This window comes from Lontra canadensis, unplaced genomic scaffold (genome assembly GCF_010015895.1).
Source record: "Lontra canadensis isolate GAN:19392208 unplaced genomic scaffold, GSC_riverotter_1.0 scaffold2, whole genome shotgun sequence".
Classification (NCBI taxonomy): domain Eukaryota; kingdom Metazoa; phylum Chordata; class Mammalia; order Carnivora; family Mustelidae; genus Lontra; species Lontra canadensis.
The window spans coordinates 45,828,915-45,844,746 of NW_022630996.1; the positions used below are offsets into that span (position 1 = coordinate 45,828,915).

The 15,832-nt window shown below is 43.2% G+C and overlaps 1 protein-coding gene across 1 annotated transcript in view; it reads right to left on the reverse strand.

Moving 5' to 3' along the window:
* DNAH11 (dynein axonemal heavy chain 11) overlaps nucleotides 1-15,832 on the reverse strand; it is a 317,403-nt gene that overhangs the window by 148,360 nt on the left and 153,211 nt on the right. Inside the window, exons 43-45 of the mRNA XM_032873525.1 lie at nucleotides 9,662-9,812; nucleotides 6,041-6,172; nucleotides 1,173-1,346 (exon numbers count right to left, since the gene is read on the reverse strand). Coding sequence (XP_032729416.1) covers nucleotides 1,173-1,346; nucleotides 6,041-6,172; nucleotides 9,662-9,812 — 457 coding nt within the window. The remainder of the gene's footprint in view (nucleotides 1-1,172; nucleotides 1,347-6,040; nucleotides 6,173-9,661; nucleotides 9,813-15,832) is intronic.

A 15,832-nucleotide genomic window follows, 5' to 3' on the forward strand; every position in this document is an offset into this window, starting at 1 on the left:
AGGAGGAAATTTGGACAGACTTGGAGACCGTGCTCAGGGAAGCACACACAAAGGTCATGTGAGGACACAGCAAGAAGGCGGCCATCCTCAAACCAGGGAGAGAGCTCTCAGGAGTAACCAAGCCTTCCAACACCTTAATCCTGGATTTCTTGCCTCCAGAAAGAACTGTGGAAATGAATTTCTGGTGTTTAAGCCATCCAGTGTGCAGTATCATGTTAGGGCAGCCCCAGCACACTAAGATAAGCAGAGTAGGCTCCCAGAGTGAAGACTGGTATCCTCATACAAAGGGGAATTTGCACACACAGAGACACATTCGGGGAAAATGCCATGTTAGGATAGGAGCTAGGCTGCCACAAGCCAAGGGACCCCAAGATCATGAGCGAACTCCAGACGGAGGCCTGGAACGGAGTCTCCTGGAGACCCTCAGGAGGAACGATTCTTGCTAACACTTAGTCTTTTATTGTCTAGCCTCCAGCTCCAGGAAGTGAATACACTGGGTCTTGTTTCACACTAGCTGCTTAGTTCATACCATAGAAACCCTGTATATTCTATTCACACAGTGCTACCGGAAGCACTAAGCTCCCAAGTGAATCAGAATGTCACGATTTTAATGAAAAGGAAAAGAGATTGGGGCAGAAAAAGATGACCGAAGAATAAGTCAACATCAGAGAAATGTAAAACAAAGATTTATGAAGAGAAATTAAAAAAAATAAAAGATTCACTTAGATTTGTCAGCTGCCATGAGATTTCAAACCTCTGAGTTGAGGAGCTTAAACACAACTACTTTATGGCTTGGTGGGGGTTAAAGAAGTTCCACATGAAAAGTGCTAATGAATTCATAATATGGTCAGATATAAGAATCATTGGAACTAACAGAATAGGTCTTTGATTTTTAATAAGACACAAAATTCCTTTTGTGTCTTATTAAAACAGTTATAATAGACTTAGGTAGAAATTTTTTTTAAAAGTTTTCATAAACTTAAGAGCCATCTCAGTAGTTGTTCCTAGAACTTCGACTCTTCTCTCCCAGGCAATATGCTATATGCTTGACCATATCAACAAAAATTTCTCATCAGGCAGGACTGATGAGCAGAAGGACTGCTCAAACATGAAACAAAAAGGCTCAAAGCAGCACAGTGTGGCTTGAAAATTTCTAGGTTCCAACCACCGACCTTCAGAGCGACCTCTGGATCCATAGTAAATGTGGGGACCTTCTCAGCCCAAGGCAAGAATTTCTTAGTTCTGTGGTCCAGATAATAATCGAAGATCGTCCCCTGGGATGGAAACTTCACTGCTTTCATCTCTTTATGCCACCACCGACTGAATTCAGCTTGAGAGTCAGAAAGCTAAGAGCAACAAGAGGAATCCTTATGCAGACCTAGAGGTAATTCTGAACACATACGAAACCCCTCCAAATCCCGCTGAACACAGTTATTTGCAGTTATAACACAGTTATAATTACAAACGGGCTAGAGTAACTGACCCAAGAAAAATAAATAACTAGAAGTAACTTATAATGAGTGATAATATCAGAGAGGCAGAAAGCTATAATTGCCATACATCCAAAAGGTACAAATTTTCTGGAACAATTATTAACTTAAAAAGCAAAGTAAGGTTAGGTGAACCTTCAACTACCCCGGGGTTATTTAATTTAACAATGAGCTCTCAGGCAAATTACCATCTAGCTCCAGTGAGACAGTGTTTCTCAAACACTGGTGTTGATTTCTACCAATAGTCACACCAATTCTCGATAAAGTAGGAAAGATAAGAACAAAGGAACACTTTTTAAAAAAACTGGTAACATTATTTGATTTAAATACTGCCCTCTATTTGAGCTTACAGGCTTTTTGGACCTTTTGCTGTTGAAATAGCTTTTCTTTTATAAAATTATGGTATTCCTTATGGTCATTATTTATAAATGTCCTTATTTCGAAAAGTAAACATTGGGTAACCCTATTTCATCCCTTCAAGTCACAGAACAACCTGCCAGAGGGACTTCTTTACTTGCAGGATCCGTGACCACCCTGAGCTTTGGGGAACTCTAAGAACAGTGCGTGGGAGTGGCCACGGCACTCAGCAGTCTCAGACTTTCCAAGACCTTAACTCCCGTTTTTCTCCTGTCACATTCCTAAAACTGCTTTTTCTTTGGTATCCTATGTCTTTGGACTATGGCTCACTTCTTGCACTGGGCTGGTTGCACACATGAGCAGAGACAGAGGGCTGGAGAGCAGGGGTGTGTGCCTAGGGCAGAGAAGGCTGAGGAGTCTTCACAGACAGAGCTTGCCTCCATCTGCCAAACACGCTGAGCCTACGCTCCTGCTCACCACCACTCACGTGTTCATGAGTCCAGGCTCGTGTGAGTTGTTTTCAAGTTGGTGGCATGGCTACTTTATCTCTCTACAAAAGTTCATCTTAAATCAAATCAGTTCCAAAGACAAAACACTTGGCATGATTCCCTGTAGGCAGAAGACCTAGGACATGGACTTGACATCAAAATTTCTAACCACTACATCAGCAAGATCATTTTGGTAACACATCTTTGACTCATTAGTGCACTCAACTACAGTGCATTTGTTCTAGACTGGGGAGGAAAGCCAACAGAGTGTCTGCCATCACAGAACTTATGAGGAGATAGAAGCAGAGACCCGAGGAAGCAGAGGCTAAGCTGATAAACACAGAAATAAACAGGTGCTGTGAAAGCAGAATTTGCTCTAATGGAGAGTAACAGGGGTGAACCTATTGTTATTTCAGTTCTAGTTTGTTAATGTACAGGGCAATACTGGTTTGAGGAGTAGAATTCAGTGTTTCGTCACTTACATAGGATGCCCAGTGCTCATCAGAACGAGTGCCCTCCCAAAACCCACCACCCATCCAGCCCATCCCCCACCCGCCTCCCTCCATGAACCCTCAGGGTGTTCTCTCTAAGAGTCTCCATGGGGGCGCCTGGGTGGCTCAGTGGGTTAAGCCTTTTCTCTGCTTCCTCACCAAAAATGGGTGAACCTATTTTAACTGAATGTTCAGGTGAACTATCTTTGAGAACTGGCACAGATTAGGGAGAAGACAATTCCAAGAAGAAGGAAGAGGTCACCACGGGTGAAGATCCTGTGGTATGAAAGACCTCGGGTTCCAGAAATGGGCACTGAAGCTGGCGGAAGCATGTGGGAGGTCGGGGGTGGCGGGGAGAAGGGGTGACTGAAGAAGCAGGAAAAGACTGGAAGGACCAAAGATCCAGGGGCCTTGTAAATAGTATTAAATTTTTCACTTCATCCTAAAAGCAAATGGAATCCATTAAAGTGTTTTAAACTCTCAAGTGTATCCTATAATTCAATTTACATTTTAAAAAATCGCTCTGGCTGCTGAGAGGATAATGGATTATGGGGGAGGTACAGAAGCAGACCAGTGAGGCTGTTACCTTAGAAGCCAAGTGAGAAGTGATAATAGCAGTTGATGGGAGCTCGGGGAGAGCTGATCAAGACTTATTTTGGAAGCTGCCTGCAATGGCCTGGCTTAAGAACACAGGAGCCGAGCCAGCATGCTGCAGTCCGAGCGTGGCTCAGACATCACCTGGGCGTCCTCAAGCAGGCTATCTAAGTTTTGGCTCTTTTGTAAAAGGGGAGGAGGATAGTTGTACTTATACACAGAGGTTTTATTTTTTTGAAAATTCAGGAAAGTAGCAGACTCAGAGGCATAAGCGCATTCTCGGACATCCAGCAGGCACTCAGATTTGTTCAACTAATAAAAGGCAATCTTAAGAGTATTTCTTCCAGCTTTCCTTCATGTTTACAACTTAATAACCTCTGCTTTGAATGTTTTGTAGTTAGAGCCCTTCTGAAGATGTGAAGGTGGTGGTGATGATGAGGAGGAGGAGAATGAAGGAGATGAAACTCATTTAGGGAGAAGAGTGTCTGGAGGAGTGAGGGGGCCACTGTGGTGGCCCAGGGCCTGGCCTGATGGACTGTTGGGAAGGCAGCCATGTTTGAAAACCGGAAAGACAAGAAGGCAATCAGCTGGGAGGGACGAAGTAGTCAGGAATAGAGAGATTTCTATTGTCCACATCCTACTCACACAATTTTACCTGGTTTATATCCTAGTGAAGGAAAAACCTCGGGGAGAACTCTAGAAAAAACATAAAAAAACATGGGGGGTAGGGTAAGTTGGGGAGAGGGGGAGATTCTGCCCACAGCCTCCATGAAGGAGAAGCTCACACATGCTGTAAATTGTGCCTGAGAAAAACCACACGAAGTCACCCAACGCCAACTCTTGACTCTTACTCAAAGCAACATAGGCAGCTTTGCTTTAGAAAGCCCTTGGATATTACAGAAGGAAATGTGGGATCAACATCAGATCGAGCAGGCCAAGTGAATTCCACGCCTGTTTACAGACATGATTTACGGTGACCTAGTGACAAGAAGCATAACTGGCCCACAGGTTTAAGCAACCATGTATCTGAGGGCCTATAACAAGTCAACCAGTGGAAATATGGGGCCCTTTTGGCTGTGATGCCTTCCAGTCTAAATGGGAATATCTGGCAAAGTCTGGAAGAGGGGTGCCATCTATTTTTAAGGCAAAGATTCAGGGCTACATGTGGGATCAGTTATGACGGTGAGAGATCCTGAGGTACCCTCAAACGGGTGGCCTTTGGAGATATACACGGGCGTGAATCCTGGTGCAGTCATTTCCTATCAGCATAACCTTGGTCAAGTCCCTTTGCCCCTCTGAGCTTTACGCGCACCATGAAGATAGCTTACACAGTTACTGGAAATGTTACATGGCAAAATCTACATACAGGGGAGCATGGTGGAGATGAGATGTGCCATCTTCTAGCACTGAAAGACTCCCACTTTGCACCTGAGTAAGTCTCATGTGTGAATATGCACATATGCACACACTCGAGCAAGCTTGTTAAGTGTTTGTCCAAAAGAAATGAGCAGCCATAGATGAGCTCCTCTAGGAGTGCTGGGCAGGCATGGGAGCCTCACGCTCGGCTGAAGGCAAGACCCATGGAAAGGATCTCGCCTGAGTTGAGCCTGGTTTGCAAATAACTACCCCAGGGATCATGTAAGAGACTGATTAGAGGCAAGAGACAAGACACAGGGAAACTGATTTCAAGGTTCTTATAGGCTGTATACAGAATGTGTCCACCCCCACCCCCCACCCCACATTCCTATTTTGAAGCTCTATCCCCCAATGCGATATTTGGGGATGGGGCCTTGGGAGGTAATTCGGTTTAGATGAGGTCATGAGGCTTGGGCCTTTGTGATGGGATTAGTGTCTTTATAAAAAAGACATTGGAAAGCTTTTTATTGTTTTCTGTCATGTGAGGACACAGCAAAAAAGCAGCTCTCTGTAAGCCAGGAAGAGAGCCCTTGCCAGAACTTGACCATGCTGGCACCCTGACCTTGGACTTGAGCTTCCAGAAACGAAAGTGAACTTCGTTAAGCCATCCAAGGTACGGCATTTCGTTATGGCAGCCTGAGCTAAGACACCGTGACAGCCCAGGACAACCTAAAGATGATACATTCATGAATGAAGGCTGTAGGGACGGGGAGGTGAGGATAGACCTGACAGCTGTTGTGTGACTGAAAGGATCTGCTGACCACTGGATGTAAAAGCAAAGAAGAATGGGGTGTCCTGGGTTTTTAACCCGAGCAACTGGAAGGAATAAGAGTATCCCCGAGGATAAGAAAGGGTGAAGACGAAGAGCCAGTTTGGGGGTGGGGCAGAGGCAGAGCTCTGTCTCTGGCTCAGGGAGCGGGACTGGCCTCTGGAAGAGCACACTGTTGGCGCTGCTCCCCAGGCAGGTGGAATCACCGACCCTTGATCTCCCAAGAAGATGTGGGGCAGCGTTAGCCCAAGTTAGAGCTACCAGCCTGGATGAGCTTGCCTAAACATACTGGCTTATAAGAGAACAGGGCCAACGGCAGAGATTTATGATGATATTAAAAAAACAAAAACCAAACCAACAGGGATCACATTACAACCTGCCCCCCAAGTAAAACTGGTTCTATAAATTATTTCTGTGAACCATCTCAAAACATACCTGATCTTGCAACAGAGTGCCTCCAAACGCCCAGATACAAGCAAAGACAAAGTAGACTTCATAAACCTCTTTTGGGCTGTCCAAAGGTACATTGTCAGGAGTCAACAAGCATTCCAGAAGGGTACAAATTGTCTGAAGAAAAAGAAATAGCTATTCACTCAGGGCAATAGCTCCTTAATAGCAGAGTCAGGTCACAGGACATACTAACCAATCCACTTGCTCCTTAAGAGATTATTTCCCCCAATCTGTGACGTTGAGACAGACAAAAATCACTGCCTTGGTTTTCTAAGTCAATAGTGGAAAATCTCTGCCACTTCTTCTTTTTTTATTTTTTATTTTTTAAAGATTTTATTTATTTGACAGAGATCACAAGTAGGCAGAGAGGCAGAGAGAGAGGGGGAAGCAGGCTCCCCACTGAGCGGAGAGCCCTATGCGGGGCTCGATCCCGGGACCCTGGGATCATGACCTGAGCCGAAGGCAGAGGCTTTAACCCACTGAGCCACCCAGGCACTGCCATCTCTGCCACTTTTAATGAAACCGATCTTCTAAGTAATCAACTATTTTTTTAAAAAGGACTATTTTATCCAATTTGTAATCACTATAACAAACACGGGTACATACAGGCACAAAGTAAAGATAATGGGGAACATATCTAAGCTCTTTTTTATTAACAGGGAATCACAGCACACAGAGTTGTCTAGAGCTCACATTTTCACTCAGTAACAAACTCCAGATACCCTGCCTTCCCAGTAAGTGTTGCCCTAACGTACCAGTGGGAATGGGAAAGGACTCCACTTGACAGAGACGCATTTATTCATTTCCCTCCTGCCGGACATTTAGATAACCCACTTTCCCTTAGTGCTTTGGCAGTGGGTTTTTCCCACCTGTTGTATAAACTTAGAAAGACAGACTGGCAGCCTTCGCCTGTGACTTTTTATTTTTGAACACCGAACTAAATTTAACCTTGGAAGAAACACTATTCAGGAACTTGTCCTTTACTCCCTCCATGTGAGATGGCAACGTGCTGTTGGTCAGAAACACAGCCTGAGTTCAGGACAATTAGGTCGGTGAGGAGGGGAACATGGCTGCTTGCAAAGGCCTTTCCCAAAGGGAACAATAACCCGTCGTGAACATGTTTTCAAGCTACTTCTCTGAAGCACAGGTATAGGGGTCACAAAGCAGCGGCGTCCCAGACTCTCAGAACTCCTGGAACCTTTCCCCTGGCTTCTGGAGGCAGCCTGAGATCTGATCACTATCACACAGACAGCAATGCAAGCCGCTACACAGCAAGTCAGGACTGCATGTGTGTCTTTCTTTCCCAGCACTGGAAGCAGGGGAAAAGCTGTGGTAACACAGGAAAAAGCTCCTGGAAGTAATTTACAAAGGTTTTCAATCTGAAAAGTTGATCGCCCGTTGTATTTTTCAATCTTCTTTCTTGATTTTTATTATGTTATATAGTTCCATATCTGCCAATTAAAAAAAAATCCCCCAAAAGATATAAAAATCACCCATTTGGTATCGAGAAAAATAATGTAAGACTGTGAGGCTTTGCTACTTCTGAGTAGAAGCCTTAGTGCTGTAAGGGACTATTAAAACCAAAACCAAAACAGGGACTGGAAGATTTCAGGGTGTCCTCATCTGCTGATCTGGGGACTTGACTAACTCGTCACTTCTCTGTTTTCTCCCCAGTGCAGTACTTGGAAAACACTTGGAGCTCTGTGTCAGCAATTAGTAACGTCAGACTCTGGTGTATATTATGAAGGAATTAATATGACTAACCAAACTTAAAGCAAATACATGTCGGGCGCCTGGGTGGCTCAGTGGGTTAAGCCTCTGCTTTCGGCTCAGGACATGATCTCAGGGTCCTGGGATCAAGTCCCGCATTGGGCTCTCTGCTCCGCAGGGAGCCTGCTTCCTCCTCTCTCTCTGCCTGCCTCTCTGCCTACTTGTGATCTCTGTCAAATAAGTATTAAAAAAAAAAAGCAAACACATGTCATTTATTGGAAAACAGAGCACATTAATTTCTTAAAGTAGGCATTTGAAGGTGTTCCCCTTTGTACTCATGTTCATCTCAAATTTTGTCCTTGCAAGTAAGTAATCACAGAAAGGAGACTCTATAAACAACTGCTGGAAAGGAGCTGAGGACAGAATGCCATTTCTGAATACTACAAAAGGAGGAAGTGAAAGGGAAAGTCATATTAATTCCTACTGACCTATTTTCACACTACTCTTGAATGAAAAAATTCACACTACAGAGAATCACACAAATACATAAGTCAACTCGAGAAAGAACACAGTCATGCTTTTGCAAGTACTACACCAGAGGAAGTCTAATTAGGCTAACCACATAATTAATTCATTATGAATAAATTCAGACCTGCTTTCAGAAATAAATTATACCTCGGATAATTACTGTTGAAGACTATCGTTTACTTAATTGGTGTGTGAATTATCCAAAAACCTGAACTTTCTCTTCTTATTATGCTTGTGACTCTTTCTAATTTAGCTTCAAACAAATCTGGTAACAGGAACTTAAAGGTAACAAAGTACTCTCACACCAATTTTGTTCCTAGAGAAAAAAAAAAAAAGGATTTCTAATTGTAAATCTTTTGTGAAGTTTTCTACTTGTAAAGGCTGGGCACTGTTTTTCTTCATGCTGAGATTAAGATCACAACCTTCATTTCTGTGTGCTGCGAATTATTTTCACTTGCTTCCATGACAACCTATCATACATATACCCTTCAGTCTTACCAGGGGTCTCAGACCAAGGGTCAGAATAGACCTGTTTCTGGAGTATTACGAACTCCCCATGGAGACTGACCTGACTTCAGGAGTATCTGGGGGAGGGGGTGCCCAGAAAAGAGCATGGGAGGGCCGGGGATGGTCAGCTCAGAAGCTTTCTCCTACCGCCCAGCTTAGATGCTGGATTTACTGTAGTTGAAAACCTACTGAGCCCCTTCTCTGGCCCAGTTACTTAGGAGACAGAAAAATAAATATGCCTATTACTACCTTGTTCTTCTTATTCTATTCCAATATACTTGGAGGAACACAACGATTAAGTAAACACATACTTGGCCCCTGCTCTGTGCGAGGGAACTATGTACATTTCTGGGGACATAAAAATAAATACAAGGGGCTTCTGGCCTCTAGATCACTGTCTCATGAAAACAACCGGTCTACAAGCCCGAGTGATAACAGAAGGTGACAGGGGTGTCACAGAGGTTTGCAGAAAGCCCCCGGGAACAAGGAGCTGGGGAAAGAGAGGTGGAGCAACCTGATGACCCCCGCAATCTTTGCCTCACTTTTTATTTTTCATACTTTGTATTTTTCATTTTTCAGCAGAGCAGCTATAGAATGACTGCTGTATCTTTTTTTTTTTTTAAATTTTCATTCTTTCAAGTAGGCTCCACACCCAACATGGAGCCCAACACAGGGCCTGAACTCATGACCCTGAGACCAAGACCAGAGCTGAGATCAAGAGTCGGACACCCAACCAACTGAGTCACCCAGGCACCCCTCTTTGAGTCTCCTTCCTCAAGTAAACAAAACTTCCTGCTGCCTCCGTCAGGTCACACCACTGCATCAGAACCAGAGCATACGATGGTGAAACCAGAGCCAGACCTGCACCAGGCTGTTCTCCGGAATTGAAGTGATGGTTTTCAAGCTTGTTCTCAGCTTATCCAAGCAGGCAGGAATGTATTTATCAAATAGAATAGTTAAATTGGCCTTTTCTGATTGATGCTGCCTTCTATCTATCCAACTGGCCACATACCTGAAAAAGAACACAGAAAAGCTCTTATTGAACACGAGGCTTGAAAAGCTGAATTTCATCAACTCTGAACTCCCCCCTCGCCACCCCTCCACCCAACACAGCTTGATGCCACCCTTCAAGGACATGTGTAGTGAGTTCATTCTATTTCTCAAACTGCAAATATTTTTAAATGACCCCTTAAAAACTTATTTTAATGGCCATTTTTACCCTAATGAAAAAACTGTAGAAGAAACTCCTACTAGCACTTAGAAGGCAAACATAATGGAGTCTAAGTAGGCCATTACTGAGCCTTTATAAGGAGGTGTAGCATGTCATTTCCTAAGGGACTGAAACTAGTTTCATAGGGTAGGCTTTATTTATGAAAACAGCTTGGGATTTTTCTTGATTAATCTTGGCATCAATTACTTAGTAATGACAAATCAGTTACATATAAAAAGGTGAAAATTCCACAGGGGCTATTTCAGAATCTCTCCTTTTCCACTGGCTTGGAGGGAACGCCAACCTGAGAAGCAGATAATGTGTTTCCGATAAGTCGCTCTGAAATGGTATCTCATGCTTGGGTACATGTGTATTAATCTGGAGCTTACAGAAGGTTATCAATTTTGATATATTAATAACCCTAACATATTAATAAAGTCATACTTATCAATAAAATGAAACATAGCCTAGCAGCTCCACACAGTTGTCTCTGGGGAGACACTCTGTGATGCTAAATGAAAAATAATTGCTCAAAAAGTTCTCATCAAACGGGACACAGCGATAAATACATACAGGCACGAGCGGTGCAGCTACCAGCTACCGCTGTACCTTGCTATAAGCAAATCAGATTTCACATTTCCACTATTGGAAGAAATTAAGGCAAGATAATTATCCTATAAAAGGCTCCCTTTGATTTTTACAAAGCACCACAATAGGGCTCTATTAACTATTCAATCACACTTTCACTACAGTGAGATTTATAGGATATCAACTGTCAAAACTTCTCCAGGACCAAGAGAAATGGTTTTCGGTGAAGTCCAGGTATAGGATGGGAACTTGAGAGAGTATCTCTGGGCGGTGGGTACAGCGGGCACCAGGGAATGATGGCAAACAATGTGAGTTACTGGAATTGAAGGCACGAGGGCCTCACCTACCTCTGAGCTGCTTGTTCAACCACACAGCAGCTGCCAGAAGCAGAATCTTAGCGTCCGGAGCTCACTGGGGCAGGGGGGTGGTGAGGGGTGGTGAGGGGAGAGACCAATCTCTCAAGGCCGACCGCCCGGATCTGTAGCCCAGCCACACCATTTTTTTTTTTTTAATTTTTAAATTTTTTTATAAACATATAATGTATTATTAGCCCCAGGGGTACAGGTCTGTGAATCACCAGGTTTACAGACTTCACAGCTCTCACCATAGCACATACCCTCCCCAATGTCCATAACCCCACCCCCCTCTCCTGACCCCCTCCCCCCAGCCACCCTCAGTTTGTTTTGTGACATTAAGAGTCTCTTATGGTTTGTCTCCCTCCCGATCCCATCTTGTTTCATTTATTCTTTTCGTACCCCGCAAACCCCCCACGTTGCCTCTCCACTTCCTCATAACAGGGAGATCATATGATAGTTGTCTTTCTCCGATTGACTTATTTTGCTAAGCATAATACCCTCTAGTTCTATCCACGTCGTCGCAAATGGCAAGATTTCATTTCTTTTGATGGCTGCATAGTATTCCATTGTATATATACCACAACTTCTTTAAGATTTTATTTATTTATTTGACAGAGAGAGAGATCACAAGTAGGCAGAGAGGCAGGCAGAGAGAGAGAGAGAGGAGGAAGGAGGCTCCCTGCTGAGCAGAGAGCCCAATACAGGGCTTGATCCCAGGACCCTGAGATCGTGACCTGAGCTGAAGGCAGAGGCTTAACCCACTGAGCCACCCAGGTGCCCCCTACCACCTCTTCATTATCCATTCATCTGGTTATGGACATCTAGGTTCTTTCCAAAGTTTGGCTCTCTAGCCACACCATTTTCTAACTGCTGCCTAGGGTGAGTTGCTTCACCTCTCTGTGCTTTAAATTTCTCACAAACCTCCTAGGATTGCTGAGGATGAGATGATTTCTCATGCAGAAAGTGTTTGGATTATTATCTGACCTACAACAACTTCTCAATAAATGCTAGCCAGCACAGAGTTGGTTGAAGCCCGAGAACTGGGGTCAAATCCTGGCTCCGCTGATCTGTGCATCTCCTCAAGGCAGTAGAGTCCTGCAGGGCCCAAGGGCTGGTGGCCAGTGCTCTGCTGGGTACAACAAATTCTGCTTCCACCCCTGGCCTTTGGTGTCAGTGGAGCAGAGGCCTATGCAGGGATGACCAGAGGCTAAAGCCTCCAGAGAGCCAGAGAAAGGGAAAAGGGCTCTGCCCGAGGGGGCAGGTGAGAGCTGCTTCATGGACCCACAGAGGCAGGAGCCCAAGTCTCAGAGAGAACGCCCACCTGGTCCACGAGCAAATGCTGCCCTTGTACAAACTAGCTCCACGGGGCAGGACTTGAGTACAACCAAACCAGGAGATAGGATCCTGCAGCCCCCGCCCTCCAAAAGCCCCCAACAATTTCTGCATCTAGCCTCTCTTGTCATTCACAGGTGACCCGGAAAAACGGCCCAAGTTACAACGTGCTGACTGGCAACGAACGTGGATGGTTTCTGAATCTGTATGTTTGCAAATATATACAAGCTGCCAAGATGCAAGGATGGGATTGCAGGGGTGGAAGACAACAAGCTCGGGGCACATGGGTGGCTCAGTGCATTAAGCTTCTACCTTCGGCTCGGGTCATGGTCCTGGGATCCAGCCGCGCATTGGGCTCCCTGCCCGGCGGGGATCCCACTTCTCCTTCTGACTCTGCCTTCCCCCCGGAGACTTATGCTCTCTCTCAAATAAATAAAACCTTAAAAAAAAAAAAAAAAGACAACAAGCTCATCCAATGCAAGTGAGAGGATGAGAGAGAGAAAATCGAAAGGATTTTATCCATTAAAGTGATAAAGGAATAAGTATGATCTAAAGGTGGGGTTGTCAAAAGTTACCTTCCAGTAATCTCTTGGAATCAGACTAAATTCCGGAGATAGTCCCACATTTTCCTATCATTTTGTAGAAGTTGAGTAATATACCGTTTGATAGATCTCATTTTCAATAATGTTCACTTCAAATAATTTTAAGTTAAGCGACTTAAGTAATTTTAAGTTAAGTGATTTAAATAATTTAATTCTGAATGAATTTAATTCATTGCCTGTTTGCTTTTCCTTTTCTATGCACTTCATTCCTTTTTATGCATTTCATCCCTTTCTAATAGGGAAAAAGTCTTGATTATTTTTTAGAAATTTTCTTCTACTTCCCATTCTTTCTTTGTTTCTCAAGATCTCAAGAGGCACATGTAAACTGTCCAGCATTCATCTAGTAAATTTACTTAAGACTGAGAAGTAGAATAGTATTTGATTTTGACAGCCAGTCCCATGTTCATGTGATTTTAAGGATGTTTATTTGACTTGGTATGTTCTGTGTCTGTTAAGTGTGGATATAAAAATTTTTTTTAGAGTAGCTCAGTGAATTTCAACAAAAATATCTACGAAGCTTACATGATAATGACACTACCTTTAGTTCTTAAACGAATCATGCAGAGACACTATAAACAAAATATTTCATCATCTCTTCTATCCACAATAACTTAGGGTTTCCCACAATATGAATTAAGAAAACGGATTTCCTAATTCTGGTCACTGAAAGAGCCTAAAAGCAATGACCTATCAGTAGCAATGAGCACACCTAGCATCACTGTCTTGGATTCTAAATACCATTCCTTACACGAAAAGTTATTCCTTTTGGCTCTTTGGAGAAATGACTGAATTGGGTGAAGGAAAGAAAGAATGAAAGGGGCCTGAATCATGCTGGTTAGCCTGAAAGTCAAGCGCTACAAGACTGACTGAGGATGAAAAGTGAAAAAGAACAAGTAAGGGGCTACCTGGAAAGGGCTCTTGTTGGCAAATTTGGGACAAAGCCAGCGTTCAATATGATCATGTTGCTAATGAATTATAACCCACTAAACTAAAAGAAAAGAAACCATGAACAGAAAATGATGTCCATTAAGAAAGAAAGGGGGAGTGGGACTGAGAAAGCAAGAGAGAAAAAGAAAGGGAGGAGGGGAGGTGAGGGAGGGGATTAGGAGGAAAGAGGAGGAGGCATTCTTTATAGGAAAATATCACCTCATCTATGTAAATAGAAAGGAATGAATTAGGGAGTCACCACTTGCAACCACCATTGGGTCACTCTTCTAGGCATCTGACTGATTACCCTCAAAACTGTCAATGTCATGAAAGAAAAATGTGGGAGGATATTCTGCATTAAAGGAGAAAATATAGACAAGTAGATGCAATGCATGTTCTTTGTTGTGACAGTGGATTAAAAAAGAAAAGAAAAGAAAAAGAAAAGAAAAGAAAAGAAAAAGCCTACCAAGGAAATTTCTCAGTTAACTGAGAAAATTTGAAAAATTATTGTTTATTAGATACTACTGTATCCAGAACAAATATCTTAGGTATGTTAATTGTACTGGCTTCACACAGGACAATTTCTTAGTTCTTAGGGAAAAGATACTCAAGTACTCAGTGGTGAAGAGGGTTAATGTCTTCAGATAATTTTGCAAAAGTAAGTAAAAGGAGAAAATGTGCCTCTACAGCCATGAGAGAGAGAGAGTGTGCACACTCAGAGAGAAAGTACATGTAGTAAGATGCTAACAAGTGGTACCGCAGGGAAAAAGTGTATAGTGTACTAGTACCATTTTAAATTTTCTATAATTTTCAACACTTTCAAATTAAAAAGTTGGGGGAAACTGAGACCGAAGATACTGGTTTGGAAAACTGGGTTGATAATTTTACCTCAGAAGGTGATTAAGGATTCAATGAGTCAATACATGCAAAGCTATCCCATAATTAAAATTATGACATTAAAGTAAGGTAGCAATGTATCCAATAAATATGGAGTGAAAACATATCCCCTAATCCAAAAAATCCAGTTTTTTTGTAGTTCGTTTAAAGATTCTGGGGGCACCTGGGTGGCTTAGTTTGTTGGGTATCTGCCTTAAGCTTGGGTTGTGATCCTCGGGCTCTGCGATCGAGCCCCACATCCAGCTCCCTGCTCAGCCTGCTTCTCACTCCACTCCCCGCTCATGGTCTCTTCTCACTATCTCTGTTTCTTTCAAATAAATAAATAATTTTTAAAAAAAGATTCTGGTGGTAGGAGGTATAAGTATAAAAATATCCTTTAGAGGGGCACCTGGGTGGCTCAGTGGGTTAAAGCCTCTGCCTTCGGCTCGGGTCATGATCTCGGGGTCCTGGGATCGAGCCCCGCATGGGGCTCTCTGCTCAGCAGGGAGCCTGCTTCTTCCCTCTCTCTCTGCCTGCCTCTCTACCTACTTGTGATCTCTATCAAATAAATAAATAAAATATTAAAAAAATATATCCTTTAGAGAAGATTTCCACTGTTTTGGTTAATGTTTCTGTGGTCACACACATGAAAATTAAAACTTAACCACTGACCTTAGATCAAGCAAAAACCCTCCATAAAAATAAAGTGTAATGGTGAAGACAGAGTTGTATAACTTTCATAAGAATGCAAACTGCTTTTTTCTAATCGAGTTAGACTCTGACTTACTAGATAAAAGTCCTTCTTGAAATAGGGATTTAGATAGCTTTTATTAGCACGAATTTCCATGTGATGTTGCTGAGACCATGGGAATTGTGAGGTTCATGACTGAAGTCAGAGCACACCCAGAGAGGTGAGGGGTGCCTTGAAGGAAACGGGTTGTGGGGATGCCTCTGCTCTCTTTATGGTAGGGGATCAATGGGTACTAGAGATTCTCTGTTAGCCAGCCCCAAACCCATAGAAACATCCTAGAGAACAGTCCAAATCCTAGCTGGGGAAAGGACCTATTAGCTCAACAAGAACTCTCCATTTTAGGCTTTTGAAAATGACGCCCTCCCCAGAGAGATCCAATAAAACGCTGTT